The sequence below is a fragment of the Lepisosteus oculatus genome, chromosome 9, assembly GCF_040954835.1.
Source record: "Lepisosteus oculatus isolate fLepOcu1 chromosome 9, fLepOcu1.hap2, whole genome shotgun sequence".
NCBI lineage: Eukaryota > Metazoa > Chordata > Actinopteri > Semionotiformes > Lepisosteidae > Lepisosteus > Lepisosteus oculatus.
The window spans coordinates 15,905,982-15,929,852 of NC_090704.1; the positions used below are offsets into that span (position 1 = coordinate 15,905,982).

At 37.7% G+C, this 23,871-nt stretch overlaps 1 protein-coding gene across 3 annotated transcripts; it reads right to left on the reverse strand.

Annotated features, from left to right (window-relative positions):
* Positions 1-9,692: 9,692 nt before the first annotated feature.
* LOC107078385 (uncharacterized) lies at positions 9,693-19,064 on the reverse strand. Of its 3 annotated transcripts, none has more exons than XM_015355448.2 (3): positions 18,666-19,061; positions 17,697-18,042; positions 9,693-13,265 (listed from the first exon to the last, which is right to left on the reverse strand). In XM_015355448.2, the coding sequence occupies exons 2-3, from the start codon at positions 17,932-17,934 to the stop codon at positions 13,051-13,053; spliced, it is 453 nt and encodes a 150-aa protein (XP_015210934.1). In that variant the 5' UTR covers positions 17,935-18,042; positions 18,666-19,061; the 3' UTR covers positions 9,693-13,050. The 3 variants fall into 3 exon arrangements, with proteins under 3 accessions (XP_015210934.1, XP_015210933.1, XP_015210932.1); XM_015355447.2 differs by having other exon boundaries at positions 18,465-19,061; XM_015355446.2 differs by having other exon boundaries at positions 17,697-19,064.
* Positions 19,065-23,871: the final 4,807 nt, after the last annotated feature.

Below are 23,871 nucleotides of genomic sequence, written 5' to 3' on the forward strand. Positions count from 1 at the left end.
ACCAAGAGCTCAACTTAGCTACCGTAAACAACCTGATAGAGGTCCATCTTTGTTTTACCATAATATAGCTAATATATATGAAGAAAAATATTAGGTTAGGTTAATACCCATGGCTATAACCATATTAGGTTTAACGATCTGTGAAAATTTACTTATAACTTGAGATGTGGGAAACAAAATAATATTAAAATACTTTGTCTAGCTAATGTTAGTTGTCTGTTGGTTGTTCAATTTTAAAAGTTCAAAACGGACCAGAAGATCACATGAGTGAAAATTGTGAGTCACTGTATCTAATACCAGTTACAGGAGGTACTGATGAACAAAAAGGATTCTGGGAGTCGAGATACTCAGCCCACGCCATTGAAGCAGATGCCCTGTGATCCTTTCAAAAACAGAAGAAGGAAAAACCCTATACCAATATGCTGCTAGCAACCAAATGAGCAGCATCCTCTCATTTTGTAACCTAGGCTTCGTTCTTATTGTTCCCAGACACTTAACATCCTGCTCACTGTTTTACTGTGTGTTGTTTGAAAATTTTAGATGGTTGACTGTAGTTGTAAAACTGACAGCTGACCATGAAGCAGGCTTAGAGGTGAGGCCAATGATTCTCACAGCAGAGACAGGACACCTGAAAACTCTGTCTATTTCTGTCCTGTACATCTCTTTCGGGTCTTACCAGTTAAGCATTTCAAAGCTCGTCTCATCCCAGTGATCACAGTGAGGAAGCTGTGATCAGATTAGCCTCTAGCCCCTGACATTGCTTTTAGAGGAAGACAAAAAAAAAACATCCCTGTGACTTTGACATGAATGCCTCTTGCCCAGTGATGTGAGGTCTGCAAAGTTTAAAACAACTGTTTTCAAAATGGAGGCTGTCACTCTGATATAAGCAAAGATGGATTGTGCTATTCCACCAAGCTTGCCATTTTTTTACTATTGCAAATACGGAGCTGTACTACAGAACTACAGAAAGCACTACAGAAGCTGAACACAATGTGAGACGGGGAATCAGCCTTCCAATCCCACAAGTGCTTAAGGAGAACCACTCAGTGCATGAAAGGCCATCAACATTGACCTTTAATACATTAGATTACATGCTTTTTAAACTAGTACATGTGTTTCTGGTTTCCCAACATGATACCAGAAGTTCTTGACATTTTCTGCATTACAAATCCTTAATCTAGTGAGCCAGTTCAAATGATAAAATTCAACACATTTTCTAATGGTTGTTGGCTCAAGAAGGTCTGTCCTTGAGTGGGATGAGATAGCATGCCAAGGACAGAAAAAAAATATTATCTCTAGGGAGGGTAGGAGGAGAGACAGGGGACAAGGTTCTCTGCACACATCTTGACCTCTGTCCTCCAAAAATATCTATTTTTATATCTATCTATATTATATTTATCTATTATCTATTTTTAATTCAGGATTCTGAGGTTGATTGTCAAGACACTGATCTGTTATTTTCTTTTTCATCATACTGTGCATTGGCATTGCATTGGCAACCCTTCTGGCTGTTTATAATGCACCTGCCAGCTCAACTGTAATTGCTACTGTACAAATCATTGCAAAGTAAGGTATGAGCAAGCATTCACCCTCTTTAAGATTCAGTCTTGGTATCATCAGTCCAGACTCATCAGAATCAGTGATATTAAAGAAAAGGCCAAACTTCCTCATCTGTGTAAAGGAGGAATGAAATCGGGTGTCTGGGGCAGTTATATGCTGTGCTTTGTTCAGCATTTCAGGGGCCAGTCCATTATAGAAACAGCTTGCTGTGAAGTGGTAAGGCATTTTTTAGCGTCACTTTCACTGTATGACGCACACGGCTACATTATGCCAAATGGATCCACTACAGTCAAAACTTTCACCCCTTAAAAAAATGATGAGGCACAAACAGTTTAATGAAATACAGCACTTTCCAGAGCAGTTGAAATGGTTAGGCACATTCCTGATACACAGTTTCACTCTGTGAATCACCACAGAAGGGTAAAAATAAAAGGGTTTATTTTATTTTTTAAATGTGTTTCCTAAGAATGAATTGGCAAAAAAAAAGATCAGCATGAGATCTATTTTGTTTAGAAAAGGTCACACTAGATTAATGCAAATGTTATAAGGTATTTTATTGCATTAATTATACATTAATTTTAAACTTCTTTGATTCACTACATCTGCATTTTAATTGCATTTTCAATGTACTGTATAATGGAACAAATATACCAAACCAACAGGGTCACTCGTGGAGGGAAAATTAAACTGAGCTAGCTGAAACAGAAATGATAATGATTTGAGGAGAGATTTTGGGGAATCCTTCAATTCAGGCATAGATTGAAAAGACACTGCTTATTTACTAATAGTTCAGGTGGGTAGCTGCGTCAGCATGCGTAGGCTGCAAAGGAACAAGTAATAGGTTTATTCCATGCTGAAAAAAAGAAGAAAGAGAACACAACGTTTCGGCCGTGGAGCCTTCTTCAGGTGTGAGAGACACAGGGCAGTAGGCAAAGGTAAAGTAGCGGGAGAACAAAGGTTGGGAGGGAGGAGGAGTGAGAAGCGGGAGCAGGGGACAGAAAGAGAGGCCAATCAAGAGGTGTGAAGTCAGAATGGGTGTAGAAGGAACTTGCTCCTTATTCACTAATATATGAGGCTATGTTATTTACTCCCAGTAATTATCAAAATGTGAATTTGAAAATGTAAATTTACTTCAAAATCAGCATATCAGGGTAATGCAAATATCATCGATTGTACATCCTGAAAAAAATTATCAAGACTCTTCATTAAGATGCATACAGTATGCAAAGGTTTATAAAAACATTATTTGAAGGACTTATTTTTTTACATTAATCAGTTATTGAAATAAATATTCTAATGTATTATCTCAACAATATTTCTCAATGAAACTTTTCAAGTGTTAGAATGTATATATGTTCATCCACGAGTTTATGAAAGACTCCCATGATGGAAATGTTTCAGAGTTCTGGGTGCTTTGCCTGTGACATGACACTGTGACCAGGATTCAGGAAGCAGTGGCGCACAGCTGGCAGAGTGCGACCTGGATATGGCTGGGATTAGTTAGGCAGAGAATCTGTTGCCTTATGGAACAACAGGAACTCCTGTGACTTGCTAAATGACAGGTTTTCATGTCACAAAATTGCTGATAATCCATTTGGCCCTAACTCACCTTTCAGATGGTGAGGGGCTTGCAGACTGCCAAATGTTGACATGTCTATGTACAGTATCTCATTCTAATTGGTAATTGGTGACTCCAAATTGTAGGAATATAGTATTATATCCAAAAATAAAGAAATAACTGTTGATTTCAAACTCAAAATAGAACATTAACATGCAGAACATTAAAAAGTTTGTATAAGTTCTGAATCCAAGTTATTTGCATAAAACAACACCTGAAAAGAAAAGGTGAATTTCAAATTCCCAGTATAATATTTTTTATTTTATTTATTAATTACTCAATTTCTTCACTTCAGCACAATATGACATCTCAGATCATTTTAAATTTATCTGCACTTTGAACTGTAGATAATGAGAAAGTTGAAATGCCTTGTTAGATGTACATGGAAAGACACAGCATGCATTTATTTTAAATCTGTCAGGTTTACATCCTAAATGGATTGCTTCATATTTTTTAATTAATTAATTACAATAACAGTTTACAAGGAACTTACTGTGTTAGCCTGTAGTAATTGTTACAAGGTCAGAGGTGATAAACATCTCTTCACAGTGGATGTAAATAGCAAATCACAATAGCCCAGGATTAGACTGGTGGATACAGCCTTATTCAGTCATACACGCATGTCATAACAGACAGAGAAAAAAAGAGAGAACACATTAACAGCTGTTACCTGATTTGAGAATATGTAGGTCAGTGGTCATATTACATTTGACATGCTGTTTTGGTATTTTGTTGCAGTTATCCTAGCAAATAAATTTGACTTGAATGGCTTTTTAGAAATTGAAAACATTTTTCCTCAATGTATCTTTGAATTCCTGATGAATAAACATCTACGAATGAGATACTAATTGAGAAGAACTGTAGAAAACATACATCACTCCCTTTGCATTGTTGCTTTCTTTTAGACTCCAGGCTCACCTTTTCATAGTGATAATCTCATTCTGCAGCTCCACAGCGGCAGACGTTGGCCTGAACTATTTGTGAGTTAAGTCAGTCAGAACCAAAAAAAACACCACCCTCTGAGAATGTTGTCAGCAGAAAGAAATAAGAGTGCCTGAGAGAAACACAAGCCCCCACACTAATTACAGAAAGAGGTGAAGATTTCCATACATTGCTAAATGTAACTGCCACCATCTGGCAGCCAGAGTTTAAATGCTCTTGGCCTGCTCATCTCTGCACCATTAATTCTGAGGGAGTAGGAGGCCTGTCTGTGAAAGTCTGAGACTGGTTCTGCACTTTCATTTTACTTTGGAAAAAGATTTGTGAAACTTCAGTCTTTTCTATTAGTCCAAAACTAAAAGACTCTAAACCGATTGTACACATACACAAGACTTATGAAATAATCCAGATACCAGTCTTTAGAGTAACTCTCAGGTATATTAAAGTAGAAATGCATGCTTGCACCATCAGCTCTTTCATTTGAAAAAATCCTTCTACGCTAAGAGCTCACTGACTGAACACTACTAATACATAGAATATATACTAATAACATTCTTTCCAGTGCACATTCAGATAAAGCTTTTATTTGGTGTGTGTGAACTGAATCAAGTGCCTTATTACAGATAATTATTGGATAATGACAAATTTACTCATGGTGAAATCTATGGTAATTCTTCCCACAAATGTCAGTAGTATATCATCCATGTCTAATAAAACACTTGCATTACTACCCATGTTTATGTACAATACAACAGATGATGCATAAACCATATGTAACAGTATGTAATGGAGTCATAGAAGGGACTAGATGCTTTGGTAAAGTCAAGCCCAGCCCATCATACATGATACATTGGACCTTGAAAAGACATTTAATGTAATGCTCTGATACTGACAAATTACAGAAATGAGCAAGCAGCTTAAAAACAAATAAATTGAATATTCATGTCTTTGATACCTTAATACAGTGAAACCCATAGAAAAAATAACATGATTTGCCAGAGAAGACAGAACTGTTACTCCGATGTGGTTCTATGGAATAACAAGCATTTTTTTCACTTTTAAGGAGAAATAATATAAGCAAGAGAATATTAAGGTAAATCAAATATCTGAAAGGAGTCATAAAGTAACAATTTTAATACTTGATTCATTCAGATAACATTGATTGAAGAGAATTCTTCATTTCAGGACCACATGTAAGTTTATAAGCTATGTTACTAAAATGTTACAGGTGTCATTGACATAACGCCAATTGATCTGTAACTTAGATCTTCCTGGGGAGAATCTTCCCCTTGGGAAGAGTCACTGTACAAACTCCACAACCAAGTGACTTAGTAGAACACCACTAATAGTACTGCAATTTATAACTTACAGTAGGTGGGAAAAAAGGCTAAGAAAGACTTTTTTAGCACCATAAAGTCTTCCAAGTTGTTTTCATTGTCTATTATGGAGAATTTTTTTTAAAACTGAATTTAGAATATTTTTTGGGTGAAAATTAATTGTATGGGGAAATAGAATACATGCACCCTCTGGTGGTAGAATACAAGATTTATACTTTTCTTACAGAAAGTACTACAAATTACAGAAGCAAAGTGGACTTATTTCAATAAGTGGAAAACAGCTCAGAAACTCCAGTTCCAAAATTTCACAAAGGCTCAGCTTGCAAACCTAGAACTGCACCTTTTTCTGAAATTTCTTGTGAAAAAGTTATTATTGGCCTATTGTACTGTATGTACAGTACCTCCTGTTATAAAAGTATATCAAACTCAACTCCATAATCTTATCAAGCCACTGTTAAATCCTGCCTGGAGGTCAAAGCTAGCAACGTTTTGTCAGAAGGTTATGGCACAACCTCCAGGCCTCTTCACACTAATTCCCTGGAAATGGAGAACTGGAATTAGTTTTTCGACATGCCCCAACCAGATATATAGCTCAATAAAGTCCTGGACTCAGGGGTCCATTATTTTGACGCTGCGGCCCATGAGCTTGGTTTTTGTATCTCCAAGCCTGTCTGATCTCCCTGATCTGCCTGCTCTGGAGCTCGGACTGGTTTGTTCTCTTGCATTCTCATCAGCCTGGTATACTGTCTTGGACCCTTTTGTGGGCCACTTTCTGCCTAGTATGAATTCATGTTGGCCTGGTATTTGCTTTTGGGTGCCTGTCAATCTGAAATATTCATTTGGGTTCCCCATGGCTCAGCAATCTGTCTAATGGAAGAGGTGTTAGTGGGGCCAGCAGGGGGCACTCACCCTGCAGTCCATGTGGGTCCTTATGCCCCAGTATGGTGACAGGGACAATATACTGTAAACAGGTGCCATCCTTCGGATGAGACGTAAAACCGAAGTCCTGACTCTCTGTGGTCATTAAAAAAATCCCAGGGCATTTCTCGAAAAGAGTATGGGTGTAACCCCGGTGTCCTGGACAAATTTTCCATTGGCCCTTACCAAACATGGCCTCCTAATAATCCCCATCTATGAATTGGCTTCATTACTCTGCTCTAATCCCCACTAATAGCTAATGTGTGGTGAGCGTTCTAGTGCACTATGGCTGCCGTCACAACATCCAGGTGGATGCTGCACATTGGTGGTGGTAGAGGGGAGTCCCCATTACCTGTAAAAGTGCTTTGAGTGGAGTGTCCAGAAAAGCGCTATATGAGTGTAAGCAATTAATTAATTAATTTCCTAACTCGCTGCATCTACTGTACCTGTCTTGGATCACCTGAACTCGAAGCCTAATCTGCGTCTTTGTGCAGTCCGAGCTTCCACGATTCTCTGTCTGTGTGTGGCTGCTCAGTTCTCTCGAAGGCTGACGGCCTGCCTCACTCCTGCCCATCCTGTTTTCTTGTCAGTACAGGCCTGGCTCTCAGCCTCCACCTGCATGGGGTCTCCGTTTGGTTGTGTGTGCAGGCTAGTGTCAAGTTGTGTATTGCTGCGGGGCTCGGCTTGGCTGACCTGTGCCCTGTGATTGGGATTCCATCCCCTGGAGGTATGACATACAGTAATAGACACACTCTGAGATAACTAAGATTATGAAATACCAAAAGGCTACCAGGTTATTTAGGGTGAAGAAAGAATTGCAAAGAAAACAGGCTGACATACAGTATACTGTGACTTCATTTATATAGCAAATTGGAAATGAGGTGACACCTGCACTACTTGAGGGTTTCTCTACCTTCTGACCTTTGTAATACCTAATAAAACTTTTGCTTAATTTGACAACATTCTGTCTCTCTGATCCTTCAGCACTTTTGTTAAGAATTCTTCAAAACAATTTTAATATTTAGCATATCATTGAACCTGGCTGCATGGTGGCGCAGTGGTTAGCATTGCTGCTTAGTGGAGCTGGGGCCCTGGGGTCATTCAAATCCAGTTCAATTCCAGGGGAGCTTTCTGCATGGGGGTTGTATATTCTCCCCATGTTCAAGTGGGTTTCCTCTGGGTGCTTCGCTTTCCTCCCACATTTCAAAAACATACTGGCAGGTTAATTGGCTACCACAACAATTGGTTCTGGTGTGTCAAGTCCACCCAGGCTCCAGCTCTTTGAGGCGGGCTGACTTTGGTATCCACACCTTCAATCTTTTAATTATTAGCACCCAGTCTTAGACAATACAGGCCACTGTAAAAGGAAAGGTTGGACTGCACTCAAGGCTCTGGAATAAGAGTCATCTGTTAATCTGTTTCTGAGACTTGCTCTCGAGTTTTTGTGTTTCTGTATGTCCACCAGATCCTGGTTTCCTGTATGCTACCTTTGTACCTGTGTTCTTGTGTTTCTAAGATCCCGAGTACTTTGTCTCCTGTTCCCTGAGCTGTGCCTAGTTTGGTTTCCCAATCTACCATGTCTGGACCTACTCCCGGATACCTCTCATGTCTGTGGTTTCCTTTATGTTTCTTTGTATCAGACTCTGCTTGTCTGCCTGTGTCTCTCTGCCTCTACTGTTATGTTCGCCTCACCACCAGAGTGGCAGACATCATACAGTATAGTCTGAGCATGTGTGTGTCTGTGTTTGTCTGTCTGCCTTGCACTGGACTAACATCCAGTACAGGGTGTACCCCTTTCTTGCACCTGTTATTTGCTGGGATAAGCTCTGGCTCCCCTGATACACTGAATTGGAAATAGTACTTGCACTTGAAGATTTAGACAACTGGTTGGCGATCAACCAGTGGAACTCTAGTACCCCCAAAACAGAAGAATTAACTTATTGCTTTGTAACAGTAAATATGTTGGTCCATTTGGTTCTTTATTTATCAGATCTTGTCCTTCCATATATGCTTTCCAATATTGCTAAACTTAACAACCTCATCATTCACAAGTTTGCTGATGGAAATTCGCTGGATCACTCCACACTGCTGGAGGAGTGGTTAGGGCTCTGGAAACCAGAGTGAACATCAGACACAAAGAATAAACACTGTAATAATATGATTGTGATTGTCATTTTCTGATTTGTGGCTTTACCTGTCCGGTTGCCTGGTTTGGGGGGCAACCATAAGCACAGAACAATCTGAATTCTCCAGCAGTAGCTACTTTATTAGTGGATGTGAAGGGTTAGCACTGGGTGAATGCTTGGATAGATTGGACTAAAGCATTATAATTAGATTTTACTAACAGGTATTGGATGGGATTGGAGTCTGTTTTTCTCATGAACATTCATTATAAAGTATAATTGACACATTAAAAACTTCTTAAAACAAATGTGTACACTTATAAGTCAAATGTACCTTATGACGTAACGACATCTTTAAAACCAATAGGATTTTTTATCTATCTACATATATTTTTAATCTATATTTTTATCTTGAAATCTCCATTTTTGGTGCAAATATTCAGCTTGATCTATATCAGCCTGTACCACTAAGAATCTTTAGCCCAAATAACGCTGCACAGCAAGGTTCCACGTTCAGATTTTGCCTAACCACTCTGAGTGGTAGTGAGAAAGAAGGCTTGGCCTGTGTCAGGAATCTTTTCTTCCAATTGATTTGTTTTTTTTTTACAGGTTTCTTTTGTGTCCAGTGTATTCTGATGCTTTAGAATTTGTTTAAAGAGAGGTCTGTTAGAAAATCCCTTTGACATTGTACTTGCAAACTGCAGCTGGGATTAATTGACCTGGATTTCCCAAGATGTAGTATTCCATTGGCTGAGCAGCACAAGGGCTTTCTTGGCCTGGCATGTTACTGCACCCTTCTCTTATGAAATTACTGTTTTATTAGTGAGAGCTACACCATTCTTTCTTCTAAAGACATGAGAGTGGGAGTGTGTGAAATTGAAATACTTTACTGTTCCCAGCAATTACCTAATCCATAACATTTCATAACATTGACAGGTTCTGAATGTTTGCAGTTCTAAGGTATGCAGCTCAGGTTTCTAGCCTTTTTGGCTATGGTTTGTCATGTATATGATAATTTTAACAAGATCTATCTAAAGTATTTCCACTGTGCTTCTCAAGTTCAGCTATTTGTCTTGTGTTCAATCTTCTCTTACCTGTGATTGAGCTGGTTCACACAATGGGTGATGAAAATGAATCTTGATAAAAAAACAGTATCTTTGTATTTTATTTAAAACATTTTTATTTGTAAACCTAATTCAGAAACATTGACATACACAAGCTATGAGCAGAAGGATAATTACTGGAGTGATAGTATTTACAGAGGATGCCATTACATCAGTTCCAGACAGAAACATACTCTGTTTTATCACTCTGTATCACCACAGTATTCACTTAACAAGAGCTTAACTGGAGGACTACTAGACCTCTGTGTCTAGCCTCATTGGAATTTCCTGTTTCCTAAACAATACAATGAGTAATTTATTTATTGTAAAAAAATATTCCTTCTTTTACATAAAGGTGTATTTCCTAGTCTTGTGCTATTTATGTAAACTGTAGCTTTACTTATGCTTCTTTAGCTTTACTTGATTAGAAAAGAAAAAGAAATAATTTCTGTAAATATAACAGGACTAGGTTTAAGGAATTCAGATGCACTTAAATTATTGTTAATAAACTGGTTTCTATATTTCAAAATATTTTTTTCTTAAAGGGGTTACAAGAAACTAACAAAAAACATTTTGGACAAATATTTGTGTAAATTGGTAACAAACCTTTTCTACTAGTGCTGATTTGTCATTTGTTTTTGACAATTTAATTATAAAACTCTTAATTAATTAAATCATAGTGTGGATTATCTGAAACATACAATTCCTCTAGTACAGTGGTTCTCATTCCTGGTACTGGGGAACCTCTCTGTCCGTGGGTCTTTGCACCAACTTAGATCTTATTCACTGACTACTTTTCAATTTTAATTTCATTTTCTATTTGAAACCCTTTTTCCAAAACAGATTAAAAAGCTGAATTATATGTAATTGGTATAACCCCTGAACTCAAACATGAGTTTCAGGACTGCCCTCATTCAGATGTGGTAGCTGAAATATAACTAACTGGACTGAAACAGACGTTACTCTTTCTCACTATGGGAGTCCACCTGTGTCACCTGTATCCTTAATTGATGTATTATTAAGAGCTGTTTTGCCAAAAATAAGGTAGAAAATTCTTTATCAGCAAGTGGGGAACAAACTGCATAATTAAGCTACTGTACATGTGCTGAAGTACTGCAATAGTGCACTTACAGTAACTGGGGGTATTTTTGAAACCAAGAACAGAACAAATACAGTAAATCAGTTATAGGCATCTTTAACACTGATGATAAAAAGTCCAGAAGAAACAAAAACCAGCTGACATACAGTTGGGAAGATTAGGTCTAAGAACCACTGCTCTAGAATATACCATTGCTTAGCATGACATGTTACCTAGTTATGAACAGCACAAGGTCTTTTAGCAACTACAAAGTATTTATAAATTTAACTGGTATATTGAAACATTTGAATCACGAAAATTGCACTGTGAAACAATAACATTTGATGCACATTAAATACCACCATGAGAATTAAATACAGTACCTGTGAAACATTGTGAGCATAAAATAAAGATTTTGCTTTTTAAAACATATAGCCATACATATGGATTCAGACAAATTGCAAAATTGATATCAAAACTGGCCAGAGAAACCTAGATATGAACCTACACAACATCCATTGAATTGAAATGTTAAGAAGCTTAAAATGAATAAAAGATAAAGTAACATACTGTACATTGATAAAACAATTTATAATATACAGTATGTGATTTTCATTCTGTATTTTTAAGAATGTGTTTACAGTACTGTATATGCACAGTTTTGACATTACAAATTTTAACAGGCAATCTAAACAATGAATTACTATCATTAATAGTCCTGTTATTGATAGCCCTTATGGTCTGCAGGTGGAGACTTATTACTAGGGGGATCCTATGAATTTCTTTACACACTCACATTTACATCATATGGCTCATTTCTCCTCCTGTTTTCTTAAAAATGCATTTGTCACCCTTATATAACCATGTAGGACATACATTTATATAATATTGTGTGTGTATAAATTTATTTTTAATAAGTGCATCATTCACCATAGACGTATATACTTACAATTCGAATTTAAATACTCATATTTCCTATCCAAAATGTTAACAATACGTTAAACTAATTTTAGTTGCAGCTAGAGGAATTCCTTTGAAGAGGAATTTAATATGCAAGTAGCGCACTTCTGGATTATTGAAAAGGGTGGTCACATTATAGTGTGATGCATTGGCACTGACAGTCTTTGAGACATGAGGAAGAAAAGAAGCTTTACTGTATATTTATCACCACAGAATTTACTTGTGTTTAAATGTACTCTTGGAACCAGGCTAGAGTGAAAGGATTTTTCAAGGGTAATTACATAATTTCTTGTGGGGTTTAAATTGTAGACATTGGGAATATAGATCAATGCCTCTCTGAGAGTAGTGTGACATTCCTTCAATACGGATATGTTTCACTTCTGCTTTAAATTATGTACATCCTATTTAAAAGAAACAGCCATTATGCATTATGTTGTGCATTATGTTGTGCACACTCTTAATGTGTCTATTGTTTTACAAATAGAAAAAAAAAACAAATCTGTTTTTCTTCATTCCCAAAGACACCCATGTGAAGAAAGAAACGTAGTGTAGAATTAGTAATTGTTCTGCAATAATAAATATTTAAGAGGCAAAACAGCATTTATCTATACAATTTAATTCAATGGGGCAGTATTGCCCTCTTATGGTAATTATTATTAATTGCAATCTTCTGACAATCATTCAAAACCCTTGGTTTTAGACTTCAGCATTTTTAACATTAAGTCCTCTTTAAACATTTCGTTTTATTTTACGACTACAGAATGGACATACTTTACCAAACTTTTATCTGACTATATTTTAAACAAAATATGATTGTTACAGTTGTCCTTAGGGACGGTACATACTGTAGATGTCAACAAGTTAAAACTAACAACATAAGCAACAATCCCTTTTAATGACTTAAATTGTGGTTCTGTCAATACCAAAAAGAACAGCGATACGACGGGCCCACTCGGGCTATGACAATAATCTAGGAGTCAAATACAAATATGCAAATTACATTTAGAAATCTGCCACCATTAAAATGCAAACCTTAATTCCGGAAACAATGTATCCATCTGCTGCAGTTTATACTGCTTTCAGCAAGTGCTTACGTTACAGAAAATAAAATCAATACATGTAATGTTTATTTAGAAGACCATAGTGAAGATAAATTCAAAGTATTTTTTCAAGAAGTCTTAAGACATCAGTGCAAAATAAATTGGCAAATCGTCCTGTCAAAAACGCAAATCGGCGTGATATTCCAAACGGATTAAAAGTCTATCAAATGCAAGTCTGCTGACTGATGTAAGCAATGAAACTGCATGTCGAATCAGTTCATAATAGGCCTAGCTGTTTCACTGGCAGAAGAAACACAAGCGATTTGCTGTTTTCTTTCTGGAGAATCAAAGACGGTGTGAAAGCTGTAGTGGAACTATGTGCCGCTACACGTTTCGCGGGGTATCTGTAAAGTTTCGTCAATTGTAACAATGAGCTCGTCTGGTGTGATAGCGTTCACAAAGTGATTGTCAGTGATGTGGTTCATCTCCTGTAATTGCGGCTGTTCGTTTATTTCGTTCATGCTGTTGGTTATACAGTTTATATCACTCTTGTTGCTGCTGTCGTCCGGACCTGGTCCAAATATCCAGTCTGGAATAATAAAAGAGAAACGCCACGGTTAAAATCGTGTTTTAAAAGACCTTTGCTTACAATTCTGATGTAATTCCAGATTCTGCTCAGAATGGCCCTCCAATTTGATTAAAAAAAACTGGTTAACCCGACCAAAGGCATGAAACAAGCAGCTCTAGAAGGATTCCTGCACAGATTCAAATTGACTACTTAGTGTTTCCGTTACGTCTGAAACGTCTCCTTGTAAAAAAATCTTTAGAAAAATGTTACGACGACCTGCTCTTCAAAATTTGTTTGAAACTCAGACATACTGTATGAAACTCAGACACTTCCTGTGTTCCAGGCTAAAGGTATTCAATTTCCTCAACCTGTCTATAAATGTCAGGCACTTCAAATGTAGAATTAGGCTAGAACTTAAACTAAACTCCTTTCACTACAACAATATTCATTTTTGCAGTGATCAAAATAGTCTAAATCAGGTTATATAAAAATTAAGTACTGTACCAATACTGTTATTGATCCAATAATTTATTTAACCCTGTATTCAACCACTTGTGTTTGGACATTGGGCCTTTTTTGTTCTATGTCCTATTCATTGAATAGTCCATGACAATACCACTTATGAGTTTTTTTAGGCTTATTTGATTGTAAAAATCTGGAACCAGCCCTTTTAATTGCATTAATAGTTATTTTTAAAGAATATTATATGTTTTTAAGCTTAATGATGTACATGTATAAAAATAATCATAATCAAACACGTTTTATACTGTGCATGAGTGATGAGAATCTTTCCCTAAAGTAGACACAAAGGTTTATGGAGTTATAGATCATTTATAGATATTCATACTATAGGTGAATGTTCTCCTGGGGCTCATGCATAGTAACAGAAGGTCTATCTAATGTCTGATCCGTAAGCCTTTTTTTAAAAAGTCTCTTTAGAGAAAAAAAGGTTACAGCATTCAGTTATAAGGATGCTAGTAAAATATACAGAACCTGAACCAGTGTTACTGACTGAATACTATAAACTGGTACAGTGGCATGTCACATGAATTAAACAGAAGCTACTAGTATTTCATAAAATGATCAGCTGTGGCCTGCTGAAGTAACTTTCATCTTAAAATTGACTTTTTAAGTGCTAATCTTTTGTTCTATCATCTTTACTTTTGCTTTTCTTATCTTCTTGTTTGAATACTTTATGTTTCTTCTACTTGAGTAAGGGTTTTATGTGTGCTGTGCTGACAACAGGCTTCATGTTTATTCATTCCAGTGACACAAATTGGGTTCAAGGCCCCATTGGTTATGTACTGTACGTCTTTGAGAGCCATATTATCTGTCACCATTTCGATAGGAAAAGTAGTCTACCATGAACAGTGTCAGGGCAATTTTATATACAGTATATATTTTTGGATTTAATGAGAAATGGCCTTTTTCTCTACTCCGAAAAAAAAATCACCTTATACAGTAGATCTTACAACCCATGCAAGGTTGCTTGAAAGTCTCAAGAGCTGTGTAAGTGCTTTTCAAAGATTCCTGCTGGAATTCGAACTGTCAATGTACAAAATCCAAGGCAATTGGCATACTGTTCTGCAAGTGTAGATGGGAATGGTCAGTCATGTGCATGTGTTTTTCCACACCTCAAACAAAAGAAAATGTCACAGACATCATGTGAAAAGCAATCACATACAATTCAGGGTAAATGAACAGTAGCAGCAGTATTTTTTTCATCTCCTTCTCCAACCAACTATTATTTTTTCTTTTGAACCTGTTCACTACTACTGTACATTACAATCTATCACAGTGCGGAATGGGCATTTTGTGTGCGCAAAGATCTGTCTTTTATGATTGTAGCCTACATTCAGAAGCAGAGAGGTCTTGAAATTATGTTTATTGTTATTTTAAAACTATCTTAATGACTAAATGTCCCTATAAAACTAAAGAAACAATGGCAATTTAATGATGAATTTCATTGTGGAGGATATAAGGTACTGTACAGTACATACAATGTACTGTATATATATAAGTTGTATTGCTTAAATGAAAAGGTTTTTTGTGAAATCTCACATATCATGAAACAGATTCTCATTATAAAAAGACTTAGTAGCAATTTGACTGAATTGGATTAAACACATTTTTCAAAGGTTGCTTTGGGAATTTCTGTATTATGCGATTGGTCACTGCACTTAGTATTATTGTGCATGGTATTCCTGTTCTCCTTTTCAAACAGTGCATAATTAATATGGATCTCAGAACAAGACACAGGCTTAAAATGCAACTTTTAAATGATCTTTCTTGAGGGGGAAAAGTTGCACATGATTTTCTGGGGGAAATATTGATTTATATAGCAAGAAATGAATTTCTTATGTCACTATTGTGGAGTTTAGAGTGGATTCTAACCGAAGAAAAGAAGGAAACACTCTTAATGTCATTTTCAGCTTTGACAAACAGACCATTATGCTGCTTAAATCAATTAGTGAATTTTGTTTCATAAACTGTTAAGGGATTGAGTTAATCCAGTTGATTTTTCATTTAGATACTATTGCTTATTAGCTCTGGAAAAAGAAACGGGTGAGGTACTGTCACATACTGTAACTGCTGTAGATTGGAAAGGATGTCTCACAAGTATCTCATATCCAATAAGGAGGTGGGGAAAATCTGAGGTGTTTTGGGGTTTCAGTCCATCCACAATCTATTGAAAATAATTGATTCTTTTGAGTGCAAGAAAAACATTACAGGATGGCAGAAAATGTTAGGAGCCATGATGCCATGACTAACAAATTAAACACATTAACATTGGTCTCAGGGCACTAGATGAACTTTCATTTAAAAAAGTTTACTTAAAAAGATTAAAATCATCACCACGACAAGAAAAAAACTGCTGTTTTAACAATTCACACATAATACAACTTACAGTACATACCCTTAAGAGCATGCTCTAATTTGAACTGTCATAGTTAAAAATGATAATCAGCATGATTACTGAGCAGTAGATTTAAAGTTATAATTGTAGTTTTTTTTAGTGATGTCTAATTACTATTTATTATTATTGTCTGTACAATATATGTACAGTATGGTGTGAGCTAACTCCTTAGGTAGACTGTGAACAATGAGACAGAGTATTTTTCTAAATTCTGTAATATACTGTAAAATTGTATTTGCACAGCAGCTTGTCATTTGAAAGTATTTAAATAAATGAAACTGATGTTCTATTTTTCCTTTTTTTTCCCACTGTGTAAAGTACAGTACCTGAAGGTCAATCAAGGAAAGCATTTCCAGATAACAGACTACATTAACATAATATGTGAAAAAAATAATTTGGTGGTCCTTATTTTCCTGTATGTATTTTAGTTTTTACCAAAGCTGTTTTGTTAGTATTATATTTACAGTTGGATGCTGTAACGAGTTTAATAGTCGAATCCAGCCCTTTAAATTCGAGCTGCACTTGCCATAAAACGCATATGAAATTTGTAAAGAAAAAACTATATCAATTATTTTCTTAAAAATTATATAATGAAGGACCTGTAGTAGAACTGCATTATGATTGTCGCAAAAATAAAGTTGCGTTGTATAACAAAGGGATCAGATAATACAATGAATATTTATGGATTGTTTAAAAGGCCCTGATGATTCTCCTGATTGTAATATGCTAATGCATGGAAATTACTGTGCATATTTAACCTTTATCTCCTTTTTATGTCCTGTTGTTTGTGCAATACGAAACTTTAGCAGTATTTTAACATCTTTTTGTGCTATCACGGTTCATCACACAGTAAGCCAAATAAAACAGTAAAAATGAAACTGCCAATACACTGTACCTAAGATTGAACTGCAGAACGTACTGAGATAATAACATAAAAGAAAGAAACTTTTTGAATATGACAATAGTATTTTCTTTGAACGTTTGCTCTCATTAAAATTTGAAATTCAAAAGTTTGGAGCTCCGAGTCTTATTGGGGGCAAAATCGTGTTACATAAATGAAAGAGCTTTGCCATAGCAGGAGCAGACATTAACCGAATACTAAACATATAAAAAATGTAAATAAGAAATGTCAGTTTTTATGTACTGTTTGTAGAATGTCTTTGGGTTTCAAGGTCAGATTAAATCACTCAATGATCTGACAAGATTTAAATCGTTTCTGTGAGTGAGACGAAGTTACTGGAATTTGGGGGAATGTTAATTCTACCTGGTTCGACACGCACTTTGAAAAAGTTACTGCGATCACCCATTTAAAACAATCAATGTAAAACCGCCACAGGTTTTTAAGCTTGCAATGCGGCTTGTATACAGTTAACTTCCGTAAATTTAAGCGTTTGTAGTGAGCTAAAACTCCCGTATAATATCCGAATTAAAACCACGCAAGTTTCCGGAACACAGTGAAAAACAACAAAAAACACTAGGCCAACGCGAAACAGTTATGAAAACTGGAAGAATCCGAATAAAAAAAAACAACTCACCGACAAAGTCATGGACCAGGTCCTTGATGAGGTGACCGACGATAGCGTAGGCCACCACCACCACCACGAGTGCTGCCATGACCAAGTATAGCACGGCTTTGGGGAGCGGAATGGCATCCCTGGCTGGTGGTTTGTAGTCCCTGTACAGGAGTTCATTCTCTGAGTAGGAATACTGAAAGAGGTGCTCCAGCCCTGTGGTTTGGTTCGTGGAGTTCAGAGGAGGGTTGTTCACGCTCATGCCGCTGAGGTCGGGCTCTAATACGGTGACTACAGTGCTCGTTGTAGCCTCCACTTTTTCAATACCTTGGTGGACCAAACCGGCCGTTTTGTTAACAAGTGGCAAGATCTGCGAAAGGAAATAGCTCCAGTCTTTAATGGCACTAGTGTTGCATAAAATCATGATGCCTTACAGCAGTTACTACTACAATTTCTGCTACCAAAACCAACACTGTTGCTACTTCTTCTATAAAAGATGACAATTATATAGAAGGTAAATTTGAAAAAAACAAAAGAAGATCACTGCTGCGATATTTTCTCTAACAGCGAAAAGGTTGTTTTTCTAAATAGATGCTCTGTGAGAAAACGCTCCATTGCGGAGATTATTCTTCAGAGTTGGATTTCAGTTTTCTATCATGTTGTCTTTACACGAAAACCATACCAAGGTTAAATTTAGCATCATTAATGAAATACCGTATGGTTTACAGTATTTTCATCCAGATTGGGAGTTAATGATATATCCAATATATAAACTACATAAGAACAGCTCACCTGTATTTCGACATGCAAAAAAAAAAGAACTCACACAACATCCGGTTAAGAAAGTTATTATACCTTTGTTCATGAAAATAAAACAATAAACGCTCTTGTGTATGTATGTTTCCTTCATACTAGGACAGCTGATATTTAGTTATTCAATCCACACACACGCACAAAAAAACCCCGTCAAACGTCCTTATCTGTAAAACTCACGCAATGTTGTTTCAAGATCAACTCTTTGGTCCAGGTGAGTGCAACTTTCCAAATATCCTTGGCACAGAGCAGAGGCACGTGTGGATTCCTTACGCAAAAACAAGAGTTATTGCATCCTTTCTTTCTTTCCAGCTTTGAACTGCACTACACTTACTTATCCTTGCTGCGAGAACCTTGTTTTCCAAGATGTAGATATTTCCATAGTACGGGAGAAAACCCCCTTAAATTTGACCACCGTTCAGTGTTTTCCCTGGGAGCTCTAGGTAAGTGAACTCGCGGACTGCGCTGCGCCAGCAATGGTGAGATTCCTCAGATGTCTCCTAAATTGACTGCGAGTGGAGCTGTCCAGTGCTGAATTGAGATTAGAGGGATTAGAGCGGAAACTAGAGAGAAAAACCGCTCTACTTCATCTGCTCCCGTATGGATGTGTATTGCTGTTTACAGTACATAATCAATCCCCGTTACACAACGTATTTAGCTGTTCGCTAACGGTGATAGATGCAAAGTATGCTTTTTATATAAAATAAATCCAATTGGACCCATGCACTATTGTATGTACAGTATAATATAGGGTTAAGTAGCCTGCAGGAAAATGCATTTTATTATACAGTATGTATCTACACGTATTTTTATTAAATTGTTTTATTTATCTTGTTAGTTTCCTCCTCACCTCTCGTGACTTTATGTTTTCCTACTCCCAGCCATTTGTGGGTCTGTTGAATAATTCCAAATAAATGCTAGGGATTTACTAAATAAATCCACTTAAAAACTTTGTGTTATAGAAAATGATTCAGTTGAGATGGCCGGAGACGCCTTGCTATAATTCCACAAGACGTTAATCAAGCACCTCAATCTTAAATCTTAAACAAAGGCTTTAGCGTTCGCTTAATAAGGACTTAATCAACAGATTGCAGACTGAAGTGTTTGTGTAACGATGCATTGTATAAGAAAAATAACCGTGTGAAACAGAGAAAGCCGTCGGGAATTCTAATTACTCGAAGCTCACTGAGGCACAAGAATGATCTGACTTGTATTCTCTCACGCAAAGTGATTCTGGCTCTGGCAAATAAGTGAGTCAAAACGAGAATCCGACGTCTTAGTCACTAAAGAAAGCAGTGGGGGTGGGGCGGAAGGTATTTGTATTAGAGAGAGAATTACTTTACTTAGAAACTCTCTCTTTAGAGCTCTCTTGCGAACTCCCTATAGTTACAGCAGGCTGAAGTCCTCTGTAATGCGGGTCCAACTCACGTGTTGCCACAAGATCCTGTCCCAAGATGACCTTCTAGGTGACTATTGAGAGGTTAGAAGGTTTTGTATCACGAAATATTCTTCCCGCCCAGCAGTAATCCCCATGTATACTGTACTTTTCATCATAATGACAGCACGGCTAACTACAAACGTTTTTCTTTGTTTTCTTATTCCGTTTCCTTTAGAATGTACTGTACAGCTACGAAGGACGGTCTGTTGTTCTGCACGAGACGTTATCAGGCGATTTTCAGAAAAGACCTACTTAACTGATCTAATAAATTACCGCCTTCTACACTCAAAAGGCTTAAAACATTAGACATTTTAAGAAACCTAGTGTGATTTTTTCCACGTTTCTCTTTTCGCCTCATCTCCGTAGGCACACCCACCGACTCATAGAGAATGTGAGTTCTCTGGAGATAGCTCCGATAGATACATTTTCACAGCCTGCAGTTACCTGTATTTAGCACTTATTAGACTGCATTAGCGTGACAGTTTACTTTAATGTGCCGCATTCAGATGTGTACAGTATTTGTGTGTTATAAGGAACACCTTTAAACATTAGTGTGATATGACTCATGGGAATGTACTGTAAATATTAATTGGCTTTGACTATTTCACGACGATAATATGCACAACTTTAAGTTCTTAAGCAGAGTTCTTAACTGACATTTTGGAGGGATAACGACAACCAAGTCACTTTTACCCTGCTATTCTAATGAAATTATAATTATTCCCAAAAGCTATGTGTTATTGTTTCATAAGTAAACCTCTTTTCGCATTTGCCTTCTGCATCACTTCTCTACCTGTGCCGCTACACCTTGGTTAACTCCTCAGTCTGCATGAGGGTCCCAGTCTCCTCGCCCAGGGCCGAACCTCACTATACTTAAGCACTCAAAAAATATCCACAAAAACACCTCTAACTCATGGGTGGCATGGTGGACGGTGATTACAACTGCTGTCTCACATTGCTATGGATTCAGGTCCTTGGGTGCTATCAGTGTGGAGTTAGTTTGCTCTTCCTGTGTTTGCATGGGTTTCCTCTTGGTGTGCTGGTTTCCTTCCACAGTCCAAAGACATGCTGGTAGATTAATTGGCTTCTGGTGTGAGTGTGTGTGTGTTTGTGTCAATGTGTGCCTTGCGATGGACTGGCATCCTGTCCAGGGTGTATTCTGCCTTGTGCCTTTTGCTTGGTGGGTTAAACTCCAGCTCCTTCCGTGACACTGTACTGGATAAGTGGATTAGAAGATGTGTTAATGGACATCTAGCTCTTGGGTTTCATTATTTGTGGTGAATTCTGCTTCAGATACCATATCTGAAGTTACTAGCTACAGATGGCTATTTTCACTTGTTATGGCTCATCCACATGACGTAGTGTAGCTAACTATAATATTTAGTCTGTATAATTAAACATTCCATTATCCATTATCTCATTATCCTGAAAGGTGTTCCTTTTAAAAAAGGATGGGTATATACTGTATACAGTATATATACAGTATGGAAAGAGGGATTTTGAGGTAGTCAGGAAAAGGAGGCAGGGGTGTGATTTGGCCAGTGTTTAATCCTTTAAACACATGCACACATAGATACATAATAGTGGAGTACTCCATTCCTAAGCACCCACAGAACAAAACGCATTGTAAATAAGACCAGGCACTTGTGTTAGCTGAAATTGCCTTGTGTACCATTGCTTTTGTAATAATGCAATCATGACTGTGAAATGAGTCTGTGGAACAAGAGGAATGCTTTAATATGCCTCCCTGTCACTTGATTAATCCTCCTGCTCTTCATTGTCTCGAGGTCTTTTCCCATTCAGAGCTTCAGTGTCAGACTGCCTTGGCTCAGGCCTGGGACATTCATCAGATCAGCCCCGTCCAGCAGCCCCTGTCCTTTTTGTATTAATATTGGCCACCTCTCATTCCAGATGACAGGAGGGATGGATTATTTCTTTCTAATTTACAGACTCCTTTCCACACAACACCTTCAGGTCAGCCCCGGAACAGTTTAAGCTGTGTGTATGTCTGTGTGTGTGTGTGGGGGGGCTCCATTGGAAAGTGCACCTGCATGTCCTTTAGGAAGATAACATTTTAAGTGGCAGAAACCTAAGGCAGGTTGGAACATGTCTCCTTCCATTACACAGAGCACTTGAGACAAGACTTTATGTTTCTTCTCTAACACCATCTGACAGTGTTAGTTTTTTTTTCTTTTAAACATACCATCTGTACCTTCCTAACTCTACTCTGGCAATCAGGGTTTATGCATTAGAGTCCGCTAGGGATATAGTTTTTATCAGTATAGTTATTTTTCAACACAAAACATACTGTAGATATTGTCATTTTACAATGTATGTGCTTTTCCTGTAACACCACCCTACAAAATGTGTTTTCCCTTGGTGCTGTATTTTCTTTTCTTGACATACTGTGAAATATTTCTGTAATTGGTTGATTGGGAGACAATAGAAGTGTTTTTTGCTCATCTTCAGCTCTTCCCACACTAGTTCTCTGTCCAAGTCATATTTCTTTTTAGTCTCATTGCATGAATGAAAAAATAGCTTGGTGTCTAAATAATTTAATAGTAATGACTCACCTGGTTGCGACACTGTATCATGCAACAAAAAAACAAAGCCCACATCTTGTACAGATACGTAATGTGTATATGGGGAGGTACTTTTTTCAATTAACTATCCAATGTATCAATATCATTTTCATTTTCAATAAACCATCATTGGAGTGGGAAGAATAAATTATTTCACCACATTCTAAATAATATCTATGGTAGCCCATTTCCGCCAGGGAGTAAAAAAAACCACGGTATGGTAACTCGCAATTGCGACTTTATATCTCAGAATTGCGACAGGGGAGGGCGGTGCCATCACAACACTACAACCAGATCGAACTACAGAACTACAACCTGTATGTCGGCCTTTCCGTTACACTGCTGTATATTGCAACGCTTACGGCCGACAGGCACTGTGTAAGAGCCGGCGTACCAGAGCGGGTGACGTCACCGCCCTTCCCTGTGATAGCAGGACCACAGCTACTGGGCTGTGGAGAGATCTCTCTTTAGCTCACGGGGCTGGGTCGCTGCAGAGAGACGCGGGAGTCCCGGGTTCGAGCCTCCAGTCGGGATGGGGCCGACCAGATGCGGCAAGGGCGCCCGCCTGAGCCCCCGTTGCGTTACATTGGTGTCAGAAGTGGGATGGGATAGCCCTTCGTCGGGGACAGCGATTTAAGCGGGGGAGAGTGTAACGCTTACGGCCGACAGGCACTGTGTAAGAGCCGGCTTACCAGAGCGGGTGACGTCACCGCCCTTCCCTGTGATAGCAGGACCACAGCTACTGGGCTGTAGAGAGATCTCTCTTTAGCTCACGGGGCTAGGTCGCTGTAGAGAGACGCGGAAGTCCCGGGTTCGAGCCCCGGACGGTGCAGGGGCCGAACAGATGCGGCAAGGGTGCCCGCCTGAGCCCCCGTTGCGTTACAATATTCATTAATCGTACAGGATCATAGGATCTATAGGCCTGAAGACTTGTCTTGTACAGTGCCCTGATAAAAATCAAATTACATGAATATTTATGAAATCACATTTCCGCCAGTGAGGCTTCCATAGTACCCGGATGGAATAGTGTACGGTGGGCTTTTTAAAAAACTTTTTATTTAAACACCGGAAATACAAAAACGGAGACCGAATATGAAAAAAGATACAGAGGTAGACACTTCACATCCAGAGGAATTCGCAATTATAAAAGCTGAAACTTATTTTTTTTTTCATATTTCTATTGTATGTCTTTTTTTACTTAATAAAGGTCTTCCAATGCAGTGAGGCACGAACTAGGGTGGGAGCGGGGAGGGCACAAGCCCTAGAACCTGAATCCGTTACAATAACAAAAGGAAAGACAATGAAATGTGGGCTATTTCTAAGTCTTAAATGTGAGATAAAAAGTCGGAATTCTGAGATACAAAGT